The 22,195-nt window shown below is 42.4% G+C and overlaps 1 protein-coding gene and 1 long non-coding RNA gene across 2 annotated transcripts in view; one reads left to right on the top strand and one right to left on the bottom strand.

The window, feature by feature from the left end:
• The first annotated feature begins 758 nt into the window (after nucleotides 1-758).
• EDA (ectodysplasin A) overlaps nucleotides 759-22,195 on the top strand; it is a 196,543-nt gene continuing 175,106 nt past the window's right edge. Inside the window, exon 1 of the mRNA XM_038415140.2 lies at nucleotides 759-1,247. Coding sequence (XP_038271068.1) covers nucleotides 951-1,247 — 297 coding nt within the window. The 5' untranslated portion in view covers nucleotides 759-950. The remainder of the gene's footprint in view (nucleotides 1,248-22,195) is intronic.
• On the bottom strand, nucleotides 4,278-21,210 carry LOC122455781. Its single transcript, XR_006274242.1, has 5 exons — nucleotides 20,817-21,210; nucleotides 17,264-17,270; nucleotides 8,202-8,206; nucleotides 7,301-7,305; nucleotides 4,278-4,288 (listed from the first exon to the last, which is right to left on the bottom strand). It is a non-coding gene; the product is annotated as an uncharacterized LOC122455781 (long non-coding RNA).

Genomic DNA, 22,195 nt, shown 5'->3' with positions numbered 1-22,195 from the left:
AGCTCACTTCATCAGATGCATTTTGGTGGAAAAAACAGAGGAGAGATTTATATACACACACACACAGAGAACATGAAACAATGGGTTTATCATACACACTGTAAGGAGAGTGATCACTTAAGATAAGCCATCACCAGCAGCGGGGGGGGGGGGGGGGGGAAGGAGGAAAACCTTTCATGGTGACAAGCAAGGTAGGCTAATTCCAGCAGTTAACACGAATATCAGGTTTCAGAGTAGCAGCCGTGTTAGTCTGTATTCGCAAAAAGAAAAGGAGAACTTGTGGCACCTTAGAGACTGCACTAATAAATTTGTTAGTCTCTAAGGTGCCACAAGTACTCCTTTTCTTTTTAAGACTATCAGAGGAACAGTGGGGGGGGGAGAAACACCATGGGGAAATAGTTTTACTTTGTGTAATGACTCATCCATTCCCAGTCTCTATTCAAGCCTCAGTTAATATTCTCAGACAAAAATCTGACGACTGAAAGAAGGTATCGGTGCTCTACTGAAAAAGCTTACAGTACTGTAATTTGTAATTGCCAACATGTCAGCAGGCGGCGCTGAGCAGGGAGTTAGGTCCCTGCTTTTGCGGAGGGACTCCTGGGTTCTAGGCTGTACCCAGTGCTCCTGGGCAGATCCCTCTCCCCTGGATAATGGGGATGCGATCAATGCAATATCCAAGCCCCCAGCTCCCAAGCGTTAGGGAAGAGTTAAATTAAGGGCCCGGCGAGGTAAGGCGGAGTCCTCCAGCTGCCCCGCCTCCAGGCCTTGTCTGGACAAGGAGCCAGGCGTGTCGGAGGCCGTGGCGGCTCCTCCCCCTGGCCGGGCGCTTCGTGCGGCTGTTCTGGCCGTACAGCCTGGCTGCGGCTGCGGCTGGGGGTTCCTCGGGCGAGGATGGAGCAGTAGCCCGTCTTCTTTTTCCTCGCAGGACTTCGCCTGCGGCGGTACTGACCATGAGCTCCGAGCGTAGGGAGCAGGCGACGCCCCAGTCTGACGGAGGTGGCTGCGCCTGTGGCCGCCGGGGCAGCGGCGGAGGCAGCTGGCGCCTCTTCCTGGGCTTCTTCGCGCTCTCGCTTGCGCTGCACCTCCTTACCCTGGGCTGCTACCTGGAGCTGCGTTCCGAGCTCCGCCGGGAGCGGGACCCCGATCCCACGCCTTCCCCCCGTCACGGAGGTACCGCGGCCGCCCAGGGCTCTGCTGGCTCGGCCCGCCTGCAGCGCCTCGCTGAACCCACGGACCGCCGCCAGCAGGTGAGTCACGGGCACTGGGGAACAACGGGGTGACTGGAGCTTGGAGGTACTAGGAGTGTGAGCATGGGGGTGGACAGGGGAAGTACAGGGCAAGTGTCTGCACTCCTTAGACAGCCGGCGTTTGTGCAGCTGCTCTTCAGGGCTGATCGATTCTGTCTTGGAGACAGGTGAGGGTGGCTGGACATGGGGGAGAGCGCCCTGCTGCTTGGCATGCTCCCTTCTCGATCACTGGGAAACAAGTTCTCTGCCTTGAAGAATTTCTCCGACTCCCCAGCGTGATGTTAATGTCACTTACTACTAACGCTGGGGCTTCTGTTTCACCTACAAGAGTGAATTCCATCCAGTCCCTGCTTTTAGCACAGGCTTGGCACAACCTGTTTGGAAAGGTGAATCTGGTCCTTCTTTCCTTTCTCGAAGCAACAGACTTAAGAACGTAATGGCTTGTGGCTGCAACTTTGGAATATCATGCATGTCTCTTCTGGCCAGGTGGGTGCATGCTTTCATCATATTCAGATGGAGGACTCTAAAGATCGTTTGACCAAACATTTCAGGGATAGGGAAGGCATGGGTGAGAGTCCTTGTTGCTGTCTTGGGTTAGTAGGAAGGAAAACTCTTGTCACCAATTACAGAAATTCTAAAAGTGTTTTATAATGCTATATGCTCAACCTTTTTAGCCTTGTGAGGTGTTGTACTTCAGATGTATGTTTAGATGGACCTTTTCTCTCCACCCCCCCCTTCATCATTTTCTTTGCTGTGAATCTTGGCGACTTAGTACAATACATGCCTGAAGGGGTACTTCAAGTGACAATGGTCGTGATAAACTTTAGAATCCTTCCCGAGGCTCTTGCAACAATTTCCTTATCTCTCTGGCTTCTTCCAGACCTTTTCAGCAATTCAATAAGCATTAGCTTTATCACTCTCCCTATGGCACTCAGTCTCATGAAAGTTGAATAGCTTTTTAAAAAAAAAAAAAAAAAGTCTGATATCCTTCATAAGGTCCTGATCACCTGTTTGATCTTTATACTTCAGCTACCTATACTTTTAAATATGGGATTAAAATTTAGGGATTTTTTTTCTGTTTTCATATAGTTATTGATGTTAATCAAAAGGTCACTTATTCATTTAAATCTATCACACTTTTTTTTTAAATGAATTGAATGGTTATATCTACAACTGCTGTTGAATCCTCTACTAACTTCTGTGGCTTTAAATTACACTTTCTATGACAAAATGTGTTTTCTCTGCTGTCTTCTGAAAGGTTGACACTAACAACTGGGGAAATTGACTATCCAGAGGGAAGGTGAAACTATACAACTGATAAGACAGAGAAAACAAAGATATTTACTTACCTTTTAGAATGCTATAATCTTAGGTGTTAATTGTAACAATAGTATGTATGTAATGATCAGATAGAATAAACATTCTTTAACTGATCTCAAATTTTAATTGCTTAATTTTAAGGTGGAGATTATATTTATATAATTCTTTTGCCTCCACTCATATCACTTTACTTGGATCCCTTTTTGTGTGCTGCTCTTTCCTCTTCTGGTTTGGAGTGTCTATTGCTTTTTCTCCCCAATTGAACCAAAAATGGCTTTTGTTTTTTAATAAGGATAGGGGAGGAGGGGCTGCCTTATGCTAATAGCTGCTGGCCTAAGTGGCTGAAAGCTTGACTGGGGGCAATAAACTGGATTCTTCTCTTGTTTTCCCTCCATCCTCCTTTTTCATGCAACACCATTGAAGGAGGTGGAGTCTGAAGCCACTCTCCCTGTCTTTGTACTGCCATAGACTGAGCGGAAATGGGGCTCAGGCTCCTGCTCCTCATGTTCAGGTCATCACCCCGTATGTGGAGTCACTCTCTAAACAATGGATAGTCAGTAAGGTTGGGGAAGGCAGCCTGCTTTTGTTTAGAATAATTTGGACACAAATCAGACGTCAAGAATTATAACATTCAAAAACCAGTTGGAGAACACTTCAATCTCTCTGGTCACTCGATCACAGACCTAAGAGTGGCTATACTTCAACAAAAAAGCTTCAAAAACAGACTCCAAGGAGAGACTGCTGAATTGGAATTAATTTGCAAACTGGATACAGTTAATTTTAGGCTTGAATAGAGACTGGGAATGGATGAGTCATTACACAAAGGAAAACTATTTCCCCATGTTATTTCTCCACCCCACCCCACCCCCCACTGTTCCTCAGATGTTCTTATTAACTGCTGGAAATAGCCTACCTTGCTTGTCACCATGAAAGGTTTTCCTCCTTCTCTTCCCCCCCCCCCGCCCCGCCGCTGGTGATGGCTCATCTTAAGTGATCACTCTCCTTACAGGGTGTATGATAAAACCCATTGTTTCATGTTCTCTGTGTCTGTATATAAATCTCCCCACTGTATTTTCCACCAAATGCATCCGATGAAGTGAGCTGTAGCTCATGAAAGCTTATGCTCTCATAAATTTGTTAGTCTCTAAGGTGCCACAAGTACTCCTTTTCTTTTTGCAAATACAGACTAACAGGGCTGCTACTCTGAAACTTGATCCGTCCAGTTACTTGTCTTTAGAACTGTATATTCCTATGATTGGAGGTGGAATGGTGGTCCCTGCTGAATGTAAACTCCAATGACACACTCTCCTTCCTGGGTAAAAAGCACAATTGTGGGTGAAGGGGTACTTGTAAAGAAAGCTATTGCGTAACAAACATAAAGCCCTTCCTCAGCCCATGTAGGAGATATTACAGTTGCTGCCCTCCTCATTGTAGAAAATACATAGCCCTGAAAAATCCATGAATTTGGAATAAATGTTTCCACTACTTGGCAGTTGACCATAAGGCATCGATCTCACTGTTCAAGTCTCAACAAGTCTTCAGTTTTAATGTACTGTACCTGAACTACAACTGATTATGGGAAACAGACTTTGTTGTAGTTACAAACAGTAAAAATAAGCTACCTATTGAACTCAAATAAAAACTATTGAATTCTAACAATTTTTCGTTCTTTATTTTAAGCCTTGTCAATGTAAAATGAATTGAAACTGATTATTTGATATCTTTAGATTGCCTCGTTCTGTATTCAGCTGTACAATATTACTCCTGCATGCTTGAAGTTCCTCGGGCCTTCATGCGAAATGAGATGACTCTTAAAAGCTATCTGACTGAACAAGTGTACCATGAAATAATAAAACAGTGATTCCACTTAACCAGATTAAGTAGTTAAATCATATATGCTCTGTTGTATCTGGATTTGGGGTAATTCATCAGTTTGGATACAGATTGAGGTCCAACATTGTCTGTAAAGTTGAAACACTCCAGGTAAGTTAATAGTCTAAATATGTTCATTCTTGTATAGCTGGGCAGTAGAACATTAAAATGCTTGATTGTGATGGAAATATTCTAAGTAATGATGAGAAATGCAAATGCCAATTTAAGGGACAGTATATTGCACTTGTCCTTGAAGTGGCTACCTGTAGGTAACTGAACGGTACGTGCATATTCAGAGCATGGTGCCTTTGACTATATGTGTAATTGATAATATTCAGGAATACACTCCCCTCCTTTTCACCTGTTTTATTTTGTTTTTTTAAGCCCCTTGCAAAGTCAAAGGATTACTTCAATCTTTGTGGGAAAATAGATAAATTTTAAGGCATGTAGTTTTGTATTACATAAACTATTGTGGTTAGAGCACGCGTAAAATTCTGCAACTAAAAATCAACACCAACTGTGCTAAGTAATACAAAATATGCAATAGACTTCTTCATTATGATTATGGTTTCCAGCTGCTTTATAAAACATAACATTAGCCCCATTTAAAAAATTATGTTGTAACCATAGTCCTATCCAGATATTATTATAAAATAATAATCCCATATTATCAAAGGGACTGTAATATTTATTGAAATTAAATTCACTATACACTTCTCTGATGTATCATCTGTTGCTTACATTCTTTTCTGTATGTCCAAATACTAATAGTAGGTAGCAGCACTCTGTTAATGCCATCAGAAGAAAATAAAATTGAGCAGGCTATTTTTTTTAAAAATTACCAGTGTTTTAAAACTAACTTTATTCCACAGCATTTACAATAATCATTCGATATCAGTCTCTAAGCTATTTTTAAATATGCATGGTTTTACTTCCAACATTCATCGTGCTGATAAGTCAACACAAAGTGTGCCATGAATATACAAGTATTTATAATCTATCATACTTAAAAGCAACTAAACGGAAATCTTCATTCAGCATGAATCTATAATGATTACACCTTGTATTGATTATTGAAGTCATTCAATCTGCTGTAAATCTGTACAATTTTTTTTTTAAAAGGTTTCCTGCATTTTGGGGGAAGGAATCTGCAACGATGGTCAGCATAGATATCTTCATTGGACAGAACAGGCTCTTGGCAGGAACCTTGTTTGGCTGAGCTCCAAAAAATGACCTCGTGACAGGAAAGAGATTTGGCAGCTTAATAATTGTGCTTTCTTATCTCACAGGGTAGTGAAACATGTAACTGCATTTAATTTCAGATACAAGGACAGCTCTTTCATGACAAAGGTTGAGGAATTGCAGTTCCTAACTTTGTCCCAGTCGGTCCACTATTGTTGCATCATCAATTTAGCACCTAGGTCAGCAGTTTGGTAATGCTACTTTACCTTTGACTTAGATTGCTGCCATTTTTTATGTTACATAGCATGATTTGTTCAATGAGGCCTTGAATAGTAGCCATGGCACTGCACAGGTAGGAGTCCTAGCTAAAATGGTACAATACAAGCAATCTGTTCAAAACAAATTGCTTGACTATAGAAATAGTTCAGTATCTGTGCTGTATTTGAGTTTGGCAGGCACTTCATGACAGTGCACATTCAAAGAATGGACAGCGGATAGCACCACAGATGTAGGCTTAAGATGTGCTAATTTATTCTTCAAATATCTTCTATCCAAATTAATTTCTACAATATTTCATTGTAAAGAAATCATTAATGTGGCATTTGAGCCCTGCAGCATGCACTCAGTTATTTTGAGGGGTATCTTGAATTTTGCCTTTCTATGTCCTGCATTTGCTGACATGCACTGTAAAGTTCTAGAGTACAAATAGTTGCCTAATTTGGTTAAACATCACATCAACAGAAGGATCAGATTGACACTTGCATTACTATCTGTGCATGTTTTGGATTTACTATTTGACAGAATACAAATACAGTGCGCTCCATTTATAAGAATCACCCGCATATAGTGATCAAAATCATTCCTATACCTAAAATGTTCCACTTGTAAGAATCAACCACGTGTAAGAATCAAGTTCTCCAGGATGGATGTGAGCCTTATAAAAGGATAACTTATAAAATCCTTATAAAAGGATACACTGTGTTCTCTGAGATTTTTACTTCTATAGAGTACAAAGCGGCCTGGGAAAGCTGATAAAACAGCAAAAGTCCTTTAATATAAAGACCCTGCAAGTTACTTTTGTGTGCTTCTGATAGATCTTGACTATAGTTTTCATGAAGTCAGGCTTATGTTTTATGAATATCTGAATGGGGAGGGACTGAGACTAGTGTAGCCTGTTTCTCAAGGCAATGTTTCTTAGGTATAATCTTCAGTTAACCCCCCAGTGAAAAGGAGACTCCTATCTGTACTGCACTATATAGACTGCAGTGATTTAAATCAGTTTGAAACCTTTGCGGTAGCTCTTTTCTCTAAGAAATTACCTCAGGATAAGTCAGCGAGTGAGAATTCTGTTAAAGAACTGTAATTTCCCCCTCAAAGTAGTCCTGAAACTTGCTCTAGAATCTAGTTTAAAAACACTAAATTCTGTTTGAATCAATCTGTTCCTTTGCATATAATCTAAGCAATTCTTCTGAATAATTCTCTACTGACATCTAGCAGGTGATAGATTTTTTGAAGCCTTGCTTTTATTGAATGTAAGGTGAGACTGTTGCCCCCTTGTGACTGCCATGGAAGAAACAAAAAGCATCCTATTTCTTGGAGTTAAATCAACTATCCATCAATTATGACTAAGGATACGATTCTCTCATGAAGGTCATGGATTCCGTAATTTTTTCCAGGACTTCGTCTGCAGCAGGGCTGGAGCAGCTGTCAGCCCTGGGGCTGCTGGGGCAGCGGCTGGAGGTGGGGCTGCTGGAGCAGCTGGCCAGTGGCCCCCCTGGGGCTGCTGAAGCAGCTCGCCAGGGCTGGGTCAGCTCCTCTGGGGCTGGAGCAGCAGCAGTCAGCTTCTGCCACAGGAGCAGTTGTGGGGCTGGAGCAGCTGCAAGACCTGGCAGCACTCTGTTTGTCCCTCCCCGGGTATTTTTAGTAAAAGTCAGGGACAGATCATTGGCTTCCATGAATTTTTGTTTATTGCCCACCACCTGTCCCTGACTTTTACTAAAAATACCTGTGACAGAATCATAACCTTAATTATGACACATCAAACCTTTTCCTGAGGCATTATGACCTACTTAGTGAGACTTCCTAATATGTAATTTAGTCGCTATTAGAGCTACATATGGAAAAAAAAATATGCAAAAGCAACAATGTGGTCACCAGTGTCTACCATTATCAACATAGAGGATATCTTCCTTAAATGTAGCCTTTGGATTAAAGGCCCTCTTGTTTGCCTTTGGTGTATAAATGTACTGCACTAAGTTTAAAAAAAAAAAAAAAAAATGGAGGAGGAGAAATGGAACCTTGGCTGGGTATCAAGTTGGTATAAATGCTAAACAGAGGTATTCTCATGTCAGTATCCACAAATCTCTAAGGTAACTTGTGTTTTTTGTTTTGTTTTGTTCTGTTTTCTCACTGGTTGCATCCAAGCAGTTGTTCTTCTTGTGATAGATAGAGCGAACTCTCCTCTTTTTACCACTGATGGGCATTATCATAGCAGTTATTGGGAGATATATTACTACGTCATTATTTTTTGCAATAGACCCTGAGTATCATTCAGGTTTTCAGCTATGCATTCTAACACACTTTGTCTGTTTTCTTAGTAAGGCAGTGTAGGTGTAGAAATGAGACTTCTGGGTAAGAATAAGATTTGGCATATCTACTGCAAAATGTTACTTAATAACATTCACTAAAATACAATAACAGTGAGAGAGAGAGAATTCAAAGCGTTTAGCCCTACAACTGACATCACTTTACCACTTCAGGGTCCATCAGCAGGCAATATCATCCTGGTATCTTCCTATGTGTTTTTTCCACCAGCACACAGGCTGGGCAACACCTTTTATCCTAGTTACACTTATGCCTGCTAGACTCAGACATATGCATAAGGGTGTCAACCCCTTTTTCCATATTTTCACTTCCACAACCCATAAACTTCGGGGTGCTCTACTTTTCATAGGTTATCCTCTTAGTTCTCCTTATTTTTATTAGCATCTACATAGGCTAGTCTCCATGGTAAACTGCGGTTACTGCAGAATTTCTCATGATGTTACAATTGGGTGTCTGGTCTAGATCAGTGCTACTCAAAGTGGTGGTCCGTGGACCGATGCCAGTCTGCGAGCCATCGGCTGCCGGTCTGCGCGCACATTGGAAAAAAGAAAATTGCTGGTCCCCCACATCAGATAGCTTGAGAAGCACTGGTCTAGATGATTACATTGTGGCATATTTTCCCAAACATTACCTACTGGCATGTTCTTTACAGTAATCTTATAACTTAACTGGTACAAGGTTATTCCTGGGTCACCTACTTATGTCAACCCTCCTTAGGCCTAAAGCCTAGTATGGCTAAGCTGAAATCTTACAGGCCTCAGCCTGCAGGCTTTGCATTACAGCTTTACTTTTGCTTATATACCTAAATGCTTGTCAACCTTATACGCCTATGATCCTACCATATTTTAACCTAGCCATCACACATTAATTATTCTTAACCACACTAATAAATCCTCGGTTAAATGAAACAAATGGGTACATCATCATAACTTTATTGACCGAAGCCTGGTGTAGACTGCTAGGTTGAGGGAAGAATGTTTCTGTAGATCTAGCTACTGTCATTTGGTAAAACCTCTCCTATTGTGGTAAGCTCTGTTTACGCTACAGGGTTATGCCAGCATAGCTACGCCACTGTAATGGCTGTAGTGTAGACATAACCTGAATTTTCTGGCTTGAGGAATCCCTCTGAACACAGAAGTAGTGGGAAGCATCAAGTCTATAAGAAGAGCTACAGATCCCTTTCTCTAAGCGTGTCATCAAAGCCCCCAAGCCTCCAGATCATCTGACCCAGGGATTGGCAACCTTTCAGAAGTGGTGTGCCAAGTCTTCATTTGTTTACTTTAATTTAAGGTTTCGCGTGCCAGTAATACATTTTAACATTTTTTAGAAGGTTTCTCTCTAGAAGTCTGTATATTATGTAACTAAACTATTGTCATATGTAAAGTAAACAAGATTTTCAAAATGTTTAAGAAGCTTCATTTAAAATTAAATTAAAATGCTGACTGTACGCCACCGGCCCGCTCAGCCTGCTGCCAGCCTGTGGTTCCATTCACCTAGGCTGGCAGCAGGCTGAGCGGGGCCTGTGGCCGGAACCCCGGCTGGCCAGGGGCCAGCAGCCAGAACCCCAGACTAGCAGTGGGCTGAGCGGCTCAGCCCGCTGCTGTTCAGCCAGCTGCCAGTCTGGGGTTCCATTCGCTGGCTTCTGCCAGCCCCTCTCAGCCCACTGCCAGTCTGGGATCCCGGCCCTGCCCACATAGAGTGGGTACCTACCTTCTCCCTGGTTCTAGCCCATTCTCTTCCCCTCTTTCTCTCTCTGCACTGAGCTGAGGGTGGGAGTGCACTGACCACAGGGCTGGGGGTGAGGGAGTAGGCTGGGGATTAGGGTGCATGGTCTGGCCAGGAGCTAGAATGAGGGAAGGGGCTCAGGGTTGGGGCAGGAGGTTTGCGTGTGGAGTGCTTACCTGGGCAGCTCCCATTTGGTACGAGAGGTGGAGGTGGGAATGTGGTGGGGGGTGCAGGAGCTCCCGTTTGGTGTTCAGGGTGGGGATGGGAATGTGGGGGGTGCAAGAGTCAGGGCAGGGGGCTGCGGGTGTGTGAGGAGGGTGCAGGAGTCAGGGCTGGAGGTGTGGGGGGGTGCAGGGGTCAGGGCAGAGGGCTGGGGGTGTGGGCTAGGGTCATGGGGGTGCTCCCTGCCCAGAGTGGCTCATGGCAGGGGGCTGGAGGAGATATGCCCTGATTCTACCCCACGGCCCCTTACCTATCTCTTCTCCGCCTCCTCCCCGGAGCAGCGAGCGTGTTGCAGCTCCGCTTGTCCCCCTCCCGCACAAGGGCCATCAGCTGATCGGTGGCAGGGAGAGGAGGAGGGGCAGGAACACAGCACGCTGGGGGAAGAGGCGGGGGCGGGGGGAGCTTGCCTGCCCTGCCACAGCAGCCGGCAGGACCAAACTTCTTCATCCTGCCCCTGCTTGGGGTGGGGGAGCGGAGAAGAGCGGGCCAGGGCAGGCAGAATTTTTAATGGCAGGATTTTTAATGCCAGGGTCCCGGCCTGGGTTCAGCTGCAGGCTGAACAGGGCTGGCGGCTGGGACCTGGCAGGCAGCAGCATGCCATTAAAAATCGGCTCGTGTGCCGTCTTTGGCATGCGTGCCGTCAATTGCCAACCCCTGATCTGACCTATATGGCAGCTCAAAACGTTAAAAAAAAGTTCCCTTAGTACCCAAACCACTACTGGACTGGAGCTAATTTGGCCTTAGACTTGCCTCAGATCTTCTCCATAACTGTGTCAGTGATGCGGGCGACTTGGTACAGAGATTGCATGACCAGGCACTGGTATTGCAGTGGTCATACCAGTTAGCCAATGTCTAGTGCGCCTATGGCTCTAATGAGATTTTGCTAGAATCAGTATCTTGTGGCACCAGTCTTATGCCTACTTTCATTTTACAGTACCTAAGTCGTCATTGGCCCTTTCAAGTCTGCAATCATATCTTGCTATCTAAGACCTCTTTTTTTTTTTTTTTTTTTTACTGAATTCTCTGCTATTTCCCTCAGTACTGCCTTCACTCCACTGTACTCATACCAGATAAGAGTGAATTCTAGTCTGATTCCCACTATTACAAAGCTTCTCATTTTCGTGAGGACGTCTCCTCCTTTACCTCATCTGTTTCTGAAGAAAGCTGAAAGCCTTCCCTTGCAAAATATGTGTATCTGGACTCCCTGGATCACTACCCCTCGAATATTACTAAAAACAGGAATCCATATGGACTCAGAACATTGGTACCCACTTCCTTGGTCACCAGTGCCTTATTTTTCAGCATCCCTAGAATTTCTGGGGTTCTTGGCGGACTAAATCTCCTTCTCCTGAACTATCAAGAAGGGAACTCTCATCTCTACACGAAGTGGAACCAACTCAGGAGGTGTCTCCTTTGAATGAGGTACTGCAAGTGAAAGACCAGTCCATCCTTGCACATATCAAGAAGTGGTAATCCCAGAGCCATCGTCAACTGCACAGCCAAAAGATTTTTCAGGACTTGGTGAGGAGAGTAGCCTCAACTCTTGATATTCCAGAGCAAGGAATTCCAGACCACATAAATTGCTGGACGCTGCACATATTTCAGCACCAGACATTTAGCTCTCCCAATCCTCAAGGGTCTCTTCAACCAAACAAAAACTGTATGGCAGACACCCAGCTTCTTTAGCTCTTACTTTGAAGTAAGCAGGCTGATGTATCATCCAGTGGGTTGAACGATTTTATACCCACCCACTACCAGGCTGTTTGCTGACAGCAGTGAGATCTTTTATTGGCAGCCGCTATCTGAGATCTGCTCCACAGGACAAGGAGCCAAAAGAGCTAGACGTCTTCAGTAGCAAGTGGTGTTCTACCTGAAGACAAATTAAGATTTCACATTACAAGATGCACTGGTCAAGTTCAGTATTTATTAATTATTGCTAACTTGCCTGAGGACTCGAGACAGGAATGTAATTCCATTGTAGTAGAGGGTCAGACAACTCTCAGTATAATTGATAAAACATATAGGTTCATGGCAACATAATGTTCAGGCCTTCAGAGATTCCTAGAAAATTACAGACAACTGTTTGAGGACCTCCTCTTTTGAGGGTTGTCATTTGTTTAATGATGAGACAGATGATGCTTTTCACACCCTCAAAGAGGTATGAGGTACTCTGTGGTTGCTGGGTATATATACACCAGCCCCTAAATGTAAGCATTTTTAGCCCAGAGGCTTACTATAGATAACTAACTTGCTTAACATCAGTGCTTACCTACAGAACCTCCTAGAAAATAACAAAAAGAAAAGGAGTACTTGTGGCACCTTAGAGACTAACAAATTTATTTGAGCATAAGCTTTCGTGAGCTACAGCTCACTTCATCGGATGCATTTGGTGGAAAATACAGTGGGGAGATTTATATACAGACACAGAGAACATGAATCAATGGGTTTTATCATACACACTGTAAGGAGAGTGATCACTTAAGATGAGCCATCACCAGCAGCGGGGCGGGGGGGGGAGGGAAGGAGGAAAACCTTTCATGGTGACAAGCAAGGTAGGCTATTTCCAGCAGTTAATAAGAACATCTGAGGAACAGTGGGGTAGGGGGGAGAAATAACATAGGGAAAAAGCCTGGACCAGTCCACACAAGAGATCCACTTCCTGGACACTACAGTGCTAATACGCAATGGTCACATGAACACCACCCTATATTGGAAACCTACTGACCGCTATTCCTACCTACATGCCTCTAGCTTTCATCCAGATCATACCATACAATCCATTGTCTACAGCCAAGCTCTACGATATAACCGCATTTGCTCCAACCCCTCAGACAGAGACAAACGCCTACAAGATCTCTATCATGCATTCTTACAACTACAATACCCACCTACTGAAGTGAAGAAACAGATTGACAGAGCCAGAAGAGTACCCAGAAGTCACCTACTACAGGACAGGCCCAATAAAAAAAACAACAGAACGCCACTAGCCATCACCTTCAGCCCCCAACTAAAACCTCTCCAACGCATCATCAAGGATCTACAACCTATCCTGAAGGACGACCCATCACTCTCACAAATCTTGGGAGACAGGCCAGTCCCTGCTTACAGACAGCCCCCCAACCTGAAGCAGATACTCACCAGCAACCACACACCACACAACAGAACCACCAACCCAGGAACCTATCCTTGCAACAAAGCCTGTTGCCAACTCTGTCCACGTATCTATTCAGGGGACACCATCACAGGGCCTAATCACATCAGCCACACTATCAGAGGCTCGTTCACCTGCGCATCTACCAATGTGATATATGCCATCATGTCCCAGCAATGCCTCTCTGCCATGTACATTGGTCAAACTGGACAGTCTCTACGTAAAAGAATGAATGGACACAAATCAGACGTCAAGAATTATAACATTCAAAAACCAGTCGGAGAACACTTCAGTCTATCTGGTCACTCAATTACAGACCTGACGGTGGCTATCCTTCAACAAAAAAGCTTCAAAAACAGACTCCAACGAGAGACTGCTGAATTGGAATTAATTTGCAAACTGGATACAATTAACTTAGGCTTGAATAGAGACTGGGAATGGATGAGTAATTACACAAAATAAAATATTTCCCCATGTTGTTTCTCCCCCATGCCCCACTGTTCCTCAGATGTTCTTGTTAACTGCTGGAAATAGCCTACCTTGCTTGTCACCATGAAAGGTTTTCCTCCTCCCCCCTCCCCCCCCGTTGCTGGTGATGGCTCATCTTAAGTGATCACTCTCCTTACAGTGTGTATGATAAAACCCATTGTTTCATGTTGTGTGTGTGTGTGTGTGTGTGTATATATATAAAAATCTCCCCACTGTATTTTCCACCAAATACATCCGATGAAGTCAGCTGTAGCTCACGAAAGCTTATGCTCAAATAAATTTGTTAGTCTCTAAGGTGCCACAAGTACTCTTTTTTTTTTTTTTTTTTTTTTTTTTTTTTTGCAAACACAGACTAACACGGCAGCTACTCTGAAACCTAGAAAATAACAGAAGTTCTCTAGGACAAAGTCCTCATCAGCCACAAAGTCGTCTCTCCCCCGCCACCTTCATCTTTTGAGACAACAAATTTGACTTCTCACAACTTACTTTTGGATCTTCCTATTCCATCTCCTCCCTTTTGGGAATTTTCCTGTCTCACTTCCATTTGTGGACTACCGTTACAACTGATTGGTGTGTACTAGAAGTTGTAGAAGTGGGTTTATGTGATCCGATTTCATTCCCTACCCCACCCTCATCCACCTTTTACTGTCCTTTTTCGGGGACCTTTCCCATTAGAGCATGTTAGAACAAGAAGTCCAATCACTTCTGGCTCTGAATGCAGTAGAAGGCATTAAATATTCTGATATGGGGCTCTCTCAGTCTCTCATTTTGAAGCTGTTCTGCCATATATAAATAGGCATTGGACTAGAGCAAGAAAGTGGGAGTGAATGAGTGAGTCTGTAGCCTGCTGGTTAGGGCACCTGCCTGGGAGGTGGGAGATCCAGGGTCCAGTCTTGGCTCCAGTGACTCTAAGCATTTCCCATTGGCTAGTTTAGGTGCCTTTCTCTCCCCATTCACTATATAGGGAGCCTAGGTACCTAACTCAGGGTTTCTGGATCGTGGGGTTGTTCCTGTGACTTTTCTAGGTGCTTGAAAGTTAAGCATTGCCATGCAGTTTGTGACAATGTCCAAGTCTCTTTATGAATCTGGGCCAAAGTGCCTAGCTGTTGTAACAGCTTGCTTTAGATGGCTGGGGATCTGGGTATTCATAGATTCCAAGGCCAGAACGGACCATTGTTATCTGGTCTGTGGCCTCCCATATAGCACAGCCCACAGAACTTCCTCAGAATAATTCCTAGAGCATCTCTCTCAGAAAAACATCCATCTTGATCTAAAAATTGTCAGTGATGGAGAATCCATCAAGGATCACAATTTACGCTTTATTTAAAGTCTGAATTTATCTAATTTCAAGTTGCAGCCATTGAATCATGTTATATCATTCTCTGATAAATTGAAGAGCTCATTATTAAATATTTGTTCCCTGTGTAGGTATGTATATGTATAGATTGTAATCAAGTCACCCTTTAACCTTCTCTTTGTTAAGCTAAATAAATTGAGCTCCTTGTGTCTGTCACTGTAAAGTGTTTTTTTTAATCCTTTAATCATTCTCATGGCTCTTCTCTGAATCCTCTCCAATTTATCAACATTCTTCTTGAATTGTGGGCACCAGAACTGGACACAGTATTCCAGCAGCAGTTGCACCAATGCCAAATACAGAAGTAAAATAACATCTCTACTACTCGAGATTCACCGGTTTATGCATCCCAGGATTGCATTAGGTTTTTTTGCCACAGTGTCACACTGGGAGCTCCTGTTCAGCTAATTATCCAACATGATCCCCAAAACTTTCTGAATCCCAGGATGGAATCCCCCATCCAATAAGTATGGCCTACATTCTTTGTTTTCAGATGCGTACAATTACATTTAACCATATTAAAACCCACATTGTTTGCCTGTGCCCAGTTTACCAAGTGATCTAGATTGCTCTGAATCAGTGAGCTGTCCTCTTCATTATTTACCACTTACCCAATTTTTGTGTCATCTGCAAACTTTATTAGTGATTTTGTGTTTTTTCTTCCAAGTCATTGATAGATGTTAAATAATGTAGGGCCTAAAAACCATCCCTGCAGGACTCCACTGGAAACAGACCCGCCCAATGATGATTCCCTGCTTAGTTACATTTTGAGACTTATCAGGTGGCTAGCTTTTAATCCGTTCATTGTATGACATTAATTTTATATTCTAGTTTTTTAATAAAGGTGTCACGTGGCACCAAGTCAAATGCCTTACAGAAGTCTTATTATATCAATAGTACTACCTTTTATTAACCAAACTTGTAATCTCATTTAAAAAAAAATACCATGTTAGTTTGACAGGATCTGTTTTCCATAAGCCCATGTTGATTTTCATTAATTACATACCCTTCTTTAGTTCATTATTAATCGTCTCTTATCAGCTGCTCCATTATATTGCTCAGGATCTGTGTCAGGCTGACTGGGCTATATTTACTCAGGTCATCCCATTCACCCATTTTAAAAAGTGGTACAGTATTAGCTTTCTTTCGTTTTCTGGAGCTTCCTCAGTGCCCAAAGACATACTGAAAATCAATGTTAATGGTCCAGTAAGCGCCTCAGCATGCTCTTTTGATACTCTTGGATGCAAGTTTTCTGGACTTACTGATTTAAAAATGTCTAACTTTAGTAGCTTCTGTTTAACATACTGCAGAGATACTAGTGGAATGGAAAGAGTTATCGCAAAATGATGAGACTGCATCATCAGTTTTTTCCCCCCAAATACAGAACAGAAATATTTATTGAAAACTTCTGCTTTTTCTGCATTATTTTTGATAATTCTCCCATTTCTGTCTAGTAATGGACCAATACCATTGTTAGGATTCTTGTTGTTCCCGATGTTGTTTTAAAAAGTATTCTTATTGTCCTTAATTCTACTGGACATAGATTTTTCTTTGTGCCCATTGGTTTCTTTTATCAATTTTCTACAATTCTGAACTTTCCCTTTCTTCTATCTGTTATTTATATATATTTTTTTGTACAGTTGCCTTCACTTCCCTGCTGAACCAGGCTGTTGTTTTAACTAGCCCGGGCTTCTTCCTAAATTGTGGGATTGTGGATTTTGTAGTGTTCTTAAATGATTGCCCATTATCATTCACATTTTTCTGATTAAATTCTTCCTCCTACTGATTTGGCTCATAATTGTTAAAGCATTGTGTATGTGTATGTACATGTAATATTACTGGTCTGGATTTAATTCTGTTTTCACATTATAAATGTGATTTAAGACATGATCACTTGTACCTAAACTACTATTAATTTGTAAATCTCTGATTAGTTGCTCATTATCTGTTAGGACAAGGTCTAACCTAAAATTCCGCTGTGTTGGCTGCAACATTTTTTGAGTTAGGAAATTGTCATAGATAGTATTTAGAAATTCCAAGGATGTTTTAGTACCAGATAGCATGAAACCTCCAGAATGTCACTCAAATTAAAATCACCCATGATCTCAGTTTTTCCCCTCTACATATTGTAGATGGGCATATCAGGATGACAGCTTCCTTTTCCCTAGTGTGATTTGGTGGTCTGTACCAGACACTAATACCCCATCTTTTACTTTATCCGACAGGCCATTGATCCATAAGCATTCAAGATTTTTCTTCTGTGTTATCAATGACTCAGAAACAGGTAATGGTATTTTGATGTAGAGTGCCACTTCTTCTTGTTCCTTCCTAAGTAGGTTATAACCATTGATTTTTAAAATTCCAGTCATACAAATCATCCCACCAGGCTTCAGTCATACCAACTCGATTGGATTTATTCTATTAAATGAGCAATTCCAATTGTTTGTAACCCAAACTCTTGATATTAGTATGTAGGCAAGTTAATAATTTATTCTCTTCATGTCCTTTGGTTCCTTGATTTAATTTTGTTCTCAGCATCTAAGTTTTGTGCTAATTGAGCCCTCATACTTTCCTTCTTTTTACCTTCCCTTTTTGCTAATAATATAACCCCCTCCTAACTATTCTAGCCAGCCTGTCCCCAAGGAGATTGTCCCACTTTCTATGGAGAAAGGGGTCTGTATAGTTTGATAGCTTCCACCTCATAAAAGGGAGAACAAAGCCCTCCACCTTCCATTTCTTACCTAGCTAGCAATTCACTTCCTGAATCTTCTGCTTTCTGTCTTTCTTTGGTCATGGGACAGGAAGGATCTCAGAAGATTACTTGGATATTCTTTTCAGAATGCTTCTGAGTTTTCCTGAAGTCATCTACTATCTCTGAGTTATCCCACGACACAGTGTCATTAGTACCAATATGAACCATCACCAATGGATTCTTGCCTGTATACTTCAGAAGCCTGTTGAATCTTAGAATGACATCTCTGTCCTGTTATTCACCTGTCATTTTGCAGAGTTTTCTTTCAATTTTTTTGAATATCGAATCTCCATCAAGGATTGTCTGTCTTCCTTGGGTGGTTGGAGAGCTATTTGCAGGTAAGCTTGTACTCTGACTCATTAGTTGGGGGGGAAATCTTGGCAAAAGATAGAGAACATTCATCATATCCTTCAGTTGTTCATTTGACTGGATCTGTTAATGGAGAACTCAATATTGATCCCTACACAGAAAATAGAATTCATTCGAGTCATTTTGCATTTGACCATAGCTATGGCTTGTCTGCCTCCAGAAAGGTTTCAAACAATGTTTGAGCTGCATACACACTTGCAAGCCTATCTGACTGCTATAAGAACATACCTCAGGCTTCTTGGCCTGATGGCATCACGCACTTTTGTAATCCAACATGCAAGACTTCATCTACTCTGCTTACATAGCTGATTGAGGTCAGTATATCAACTAGACAAGCATCACTTGGACATGTTAGTGGATATGCCATCCTAAGTCCTCCAATCTCTGAATTGCAAGTTTGCAAGGGTGAGTTCCCTTCTCCTTGCAAAGGCGAGTTCCCTTGGGTCAAAAACTCTAGTAACAGTTAGTAATTCTAACTGTCGCTGTAAGGTAGGGAACCCAAATGTGCAAGTTAAGAACTCAAAATGTGTCTTCACCTCAGGAAATGTCTCCCCACATAAACATAAGTTTTGTTGAGAGCCATCCACTGAGCCTGCAACTTATTTCTTTCAGAAATAAAGGGACTTGCTAATCAAATAATGGCCCACACCACCACTGCACTGTGCTGAGAAGCAATATAGTCTTTGAATGTTTGTATTCTCCATGGTATTAACTTAACAGCTGTGCATCTTCCAGGCACACACAATGTACTAGCAGATGCTTTAGGGTGATTTATGAATAGTCACAAGTGGTCAGTTGAGAAGATCATGCAAATCATTTCTTTTAAGGTAGGGTTTTCCTTGCATGGACCTGTATGCAACCAAAGAGAACAGAAAGTGTCAACAGTTGTGCTCTGGGGGCATGGGTGTTGGACAGAAGCTGAAGTTCAAGTTGGACACACTTTAAGTCCCATGGTCCCCAGCTCTGTTCTGCTCATACTCTGATTCCTCTTTTTCCAAGAATAATAAAGATCAAGCTGGAAGCAGCCAAGTTAATTCTAATAGCTCCAGCATGGCTGAGACAATTCTGGTATGCTGGCCTTTGGAGCCTTTCAGTGTAACAACCTATAACCTTGCCTGCATTCCAGCTCTGATTTCCCAGAACCAGTGGCATATGTTACATCTGAATTTTGCAGTGCTCCATCTGACAGCATGGATGCTGAATAGCTAACTTAGAGGTCAAGGTTATATTAGTGCACAGTAGAGAAGATTCCATGAGATCCAAGTTCTTGTCTAAACGGATGAGATTTTTACATGGGCTTGACAGGATCACCTATCACCTTCAAAATCTCGATCCAATTATTCTGGACTAAATCATCCCTATCAAGTAGCTTTCTGCATGTGTGCTGGCAGCCATCTTAGTCAGTCATCCACATTACACAAGAATCCTCTGTGTTCTCTCAGCCAATCATGAGGTGATTTTAGAAAGGCCTGATGGCTCTTCTCTCTGATAAGAGCCAGTTCCAATTTGGGACATTAAATGTAGTTTTAATAGGGCTCTGAGCCTTCCCTTTGACACCCTTGCTATGTGCTGTCTTTCGTGTCTGACCACCTTCTTAGTGGCAATACATCTGCCAGAACAGTGGATGAGTTATAAGTGTGAATGGCAAGTCCACCATACACAATTTTCCACAAGGATAACATTTCTCTAAAACCACACCAAGTTTATACATAAGATAGTTTATGAATTTCATGTAAATCAAATTATTTACTTACAGTATTTTTCCAGAGTGGGGAGGGTCACTGTTCTTTTTTGTGAGCAGCTAGTGCTTCAGCAAGTGTGTGTCTGCTAAAATTTGAGTGTGGATTGGCTGGGAGGAAAAACCTGATACATCACATTAGGAAAGGAGTATAGAATTCAGAAGAAAGGAGTAAATTTTTATGGGAGAAGGAGGTAGAGAATCCATTGTCAGGCAAGAGACCAGAGGTGAAAGGAATGAAGAAAAAGAGGAAACACTCAAGATCACTTAGAAACAGACACTGATCGATTCTTGGAAAGAGAAAAATATGGAGTAAAGCCAGGAAGAAGGTACAGTAAAAGCAAGAGAAGTAAAACTATTTAAAAAAAAAATCAGTAGACTTACACAATTAAATGCCCTATACAATTGTATTCCTTTAATTGTGAGGAGTTGTGGTGTTAGGGGCATAAACTTTGGGTTGAGTGCTGTAAATGGCAAACACACAGGTTTCTTTCACTTTGGCTGGTAGGTGTTGCGTGCATTTTTTTTTTTTTAAGCCCTGTTAAATTTTTCTTGAGCAAAGAAACTTGTAATATTGAGCAGATTTATCATTAACTTCTTTAGGAAATGTTCTAAAATAATATGAACTGTAAGTTGATCATGCCAGTCTTAACTCTTCCCCCTGCCAGTGCTAGTCTTCCATTTGTTGTATTCTTTTTGAATTTCTGGTGGTGCTCTTTGACATGAATAATTTTAGAACACTGAATTCTTGTGCACCTACACCAGGTGTCAGCAGGATGTATTGTAATTACATATATTGTAACTCATCACTTAACATCATCACAGTTAATGATGTTTCGTTGTTACATCGCTGATCAATTAGAGAACATGCTCATTTAAAGTTGTGCAATGCTCCCTTATAACGTTGTTTGGCAGCCACCTGCTTTGTCCACTGCTTGCAGAAACAGCAGCCGCTGGAGCTAGCTGGTGGGGGCTTGGCACCAGGGTGAACCAGCAGCCCCCCATCAGCTCCCCACTCTCCTAAGTTCCCTGTGCAGCAGCCGCCCAATAGGCTACCAATTGCCGGTCAGTTCAGCCCTCCCTCCCCCCACTGCCATATGCTGCTCCTACCCTCAGCCTTGAAGCTGCTCCTGGGAGTCTCATACTTGCTGTGCGGGGGGGGGGAAAGAGGGGTGCTAATGTCAGGGTGTCTCCCTGCTCCTGCCTCCCGCTCCTTTACCCCATCTCCACAGAGCAGGGTGCGGAGGGACACACATGACGGCTCACGACAGAGGGAGCTTACTGGCAGCAGCTGCTGTCTCAACTTGCTGATCTACTTAAAAAGGCAGTGTATTTAAAGTGGGGTCAGCATACTTAAAGGGGCAATGTGCATCTCACACACACACACACACACACACACACACACACACACACACACACACACACACACACACACAGTGTGTCTCTCTCTGCCGTGCTGTCTCCCCTCCCTCCATTTGTGCTGCCCTGTAGAGTGTGTGAGGCTACATTAACAGTGTGTTAACCCTTGTGGGCTCAGCTGAGTGCTAGTCCATCATTTAGCAGTAAGGCATTCCCTGGGAAATATCCCACCCTCTTCTACTCTCTGACTTCACCATCTGAACCAAGCTTCACAATCATCATTGCTGTTTACAGTATTAAATTCTTTGTTTAAAACTTATGTGTGTGTGTGTATATATATGTCTCTTGTCTGGGGGGAAAAAATTCCCTGGAACCCAACCCCTGCATTTTACATTAATTCTTATGGGTAAATTGGATTTGCTTAACATCATTTCCCTTAAAGTAGCATTTTTCAGGAACATAACTACAATGTTAAGTGAGGAGTTACTGTACTTGATAAAATTCTCTGCCAAGCGTGAAATCAGTTTTTGCAACATTTGAATGTAAAGTTCCCATTGTACTTATAATTTACACTTTTAGATCTGGTTGTTTGAGCTGACAAATACACAAGCTTATAAATGTAACAAGTTTTAAACACTTTAGAATAATACCTTTTTATATTGCACTTCTTATTCATAGATCTCAAAACACTTTTTACAAAGGTGGATAAATAGCATCTTCACTTTTTTTCATTTCATAGCTGTTTCTTGCAGAAATTCAAAATACATCATGGAAAATACAGAGGTTTTCTTTTGTGTTTTGTTTGTGTCTC

The sequence above is a fragment of the Dermochelys coriacea genome, chromosome 9, assembly GCF_009764565.3.
Source record: "Dermochelys coriacea isolate rDerCor1 chromosome 9, rDerCor1.pri.v4, whole genome shotgun sequence".
NCBI classification, from domain to species: domain Eukaryota; kingdom Metazoa; phylum Chordata; order Testudines; family Dermochelyidae; genus Dermochelys; species Dermochelys coriacea.
Note: the sequence above shows the minus strand (reverse complement) of the source record. Positions and strands in the feature narration are given on the sequence as shown.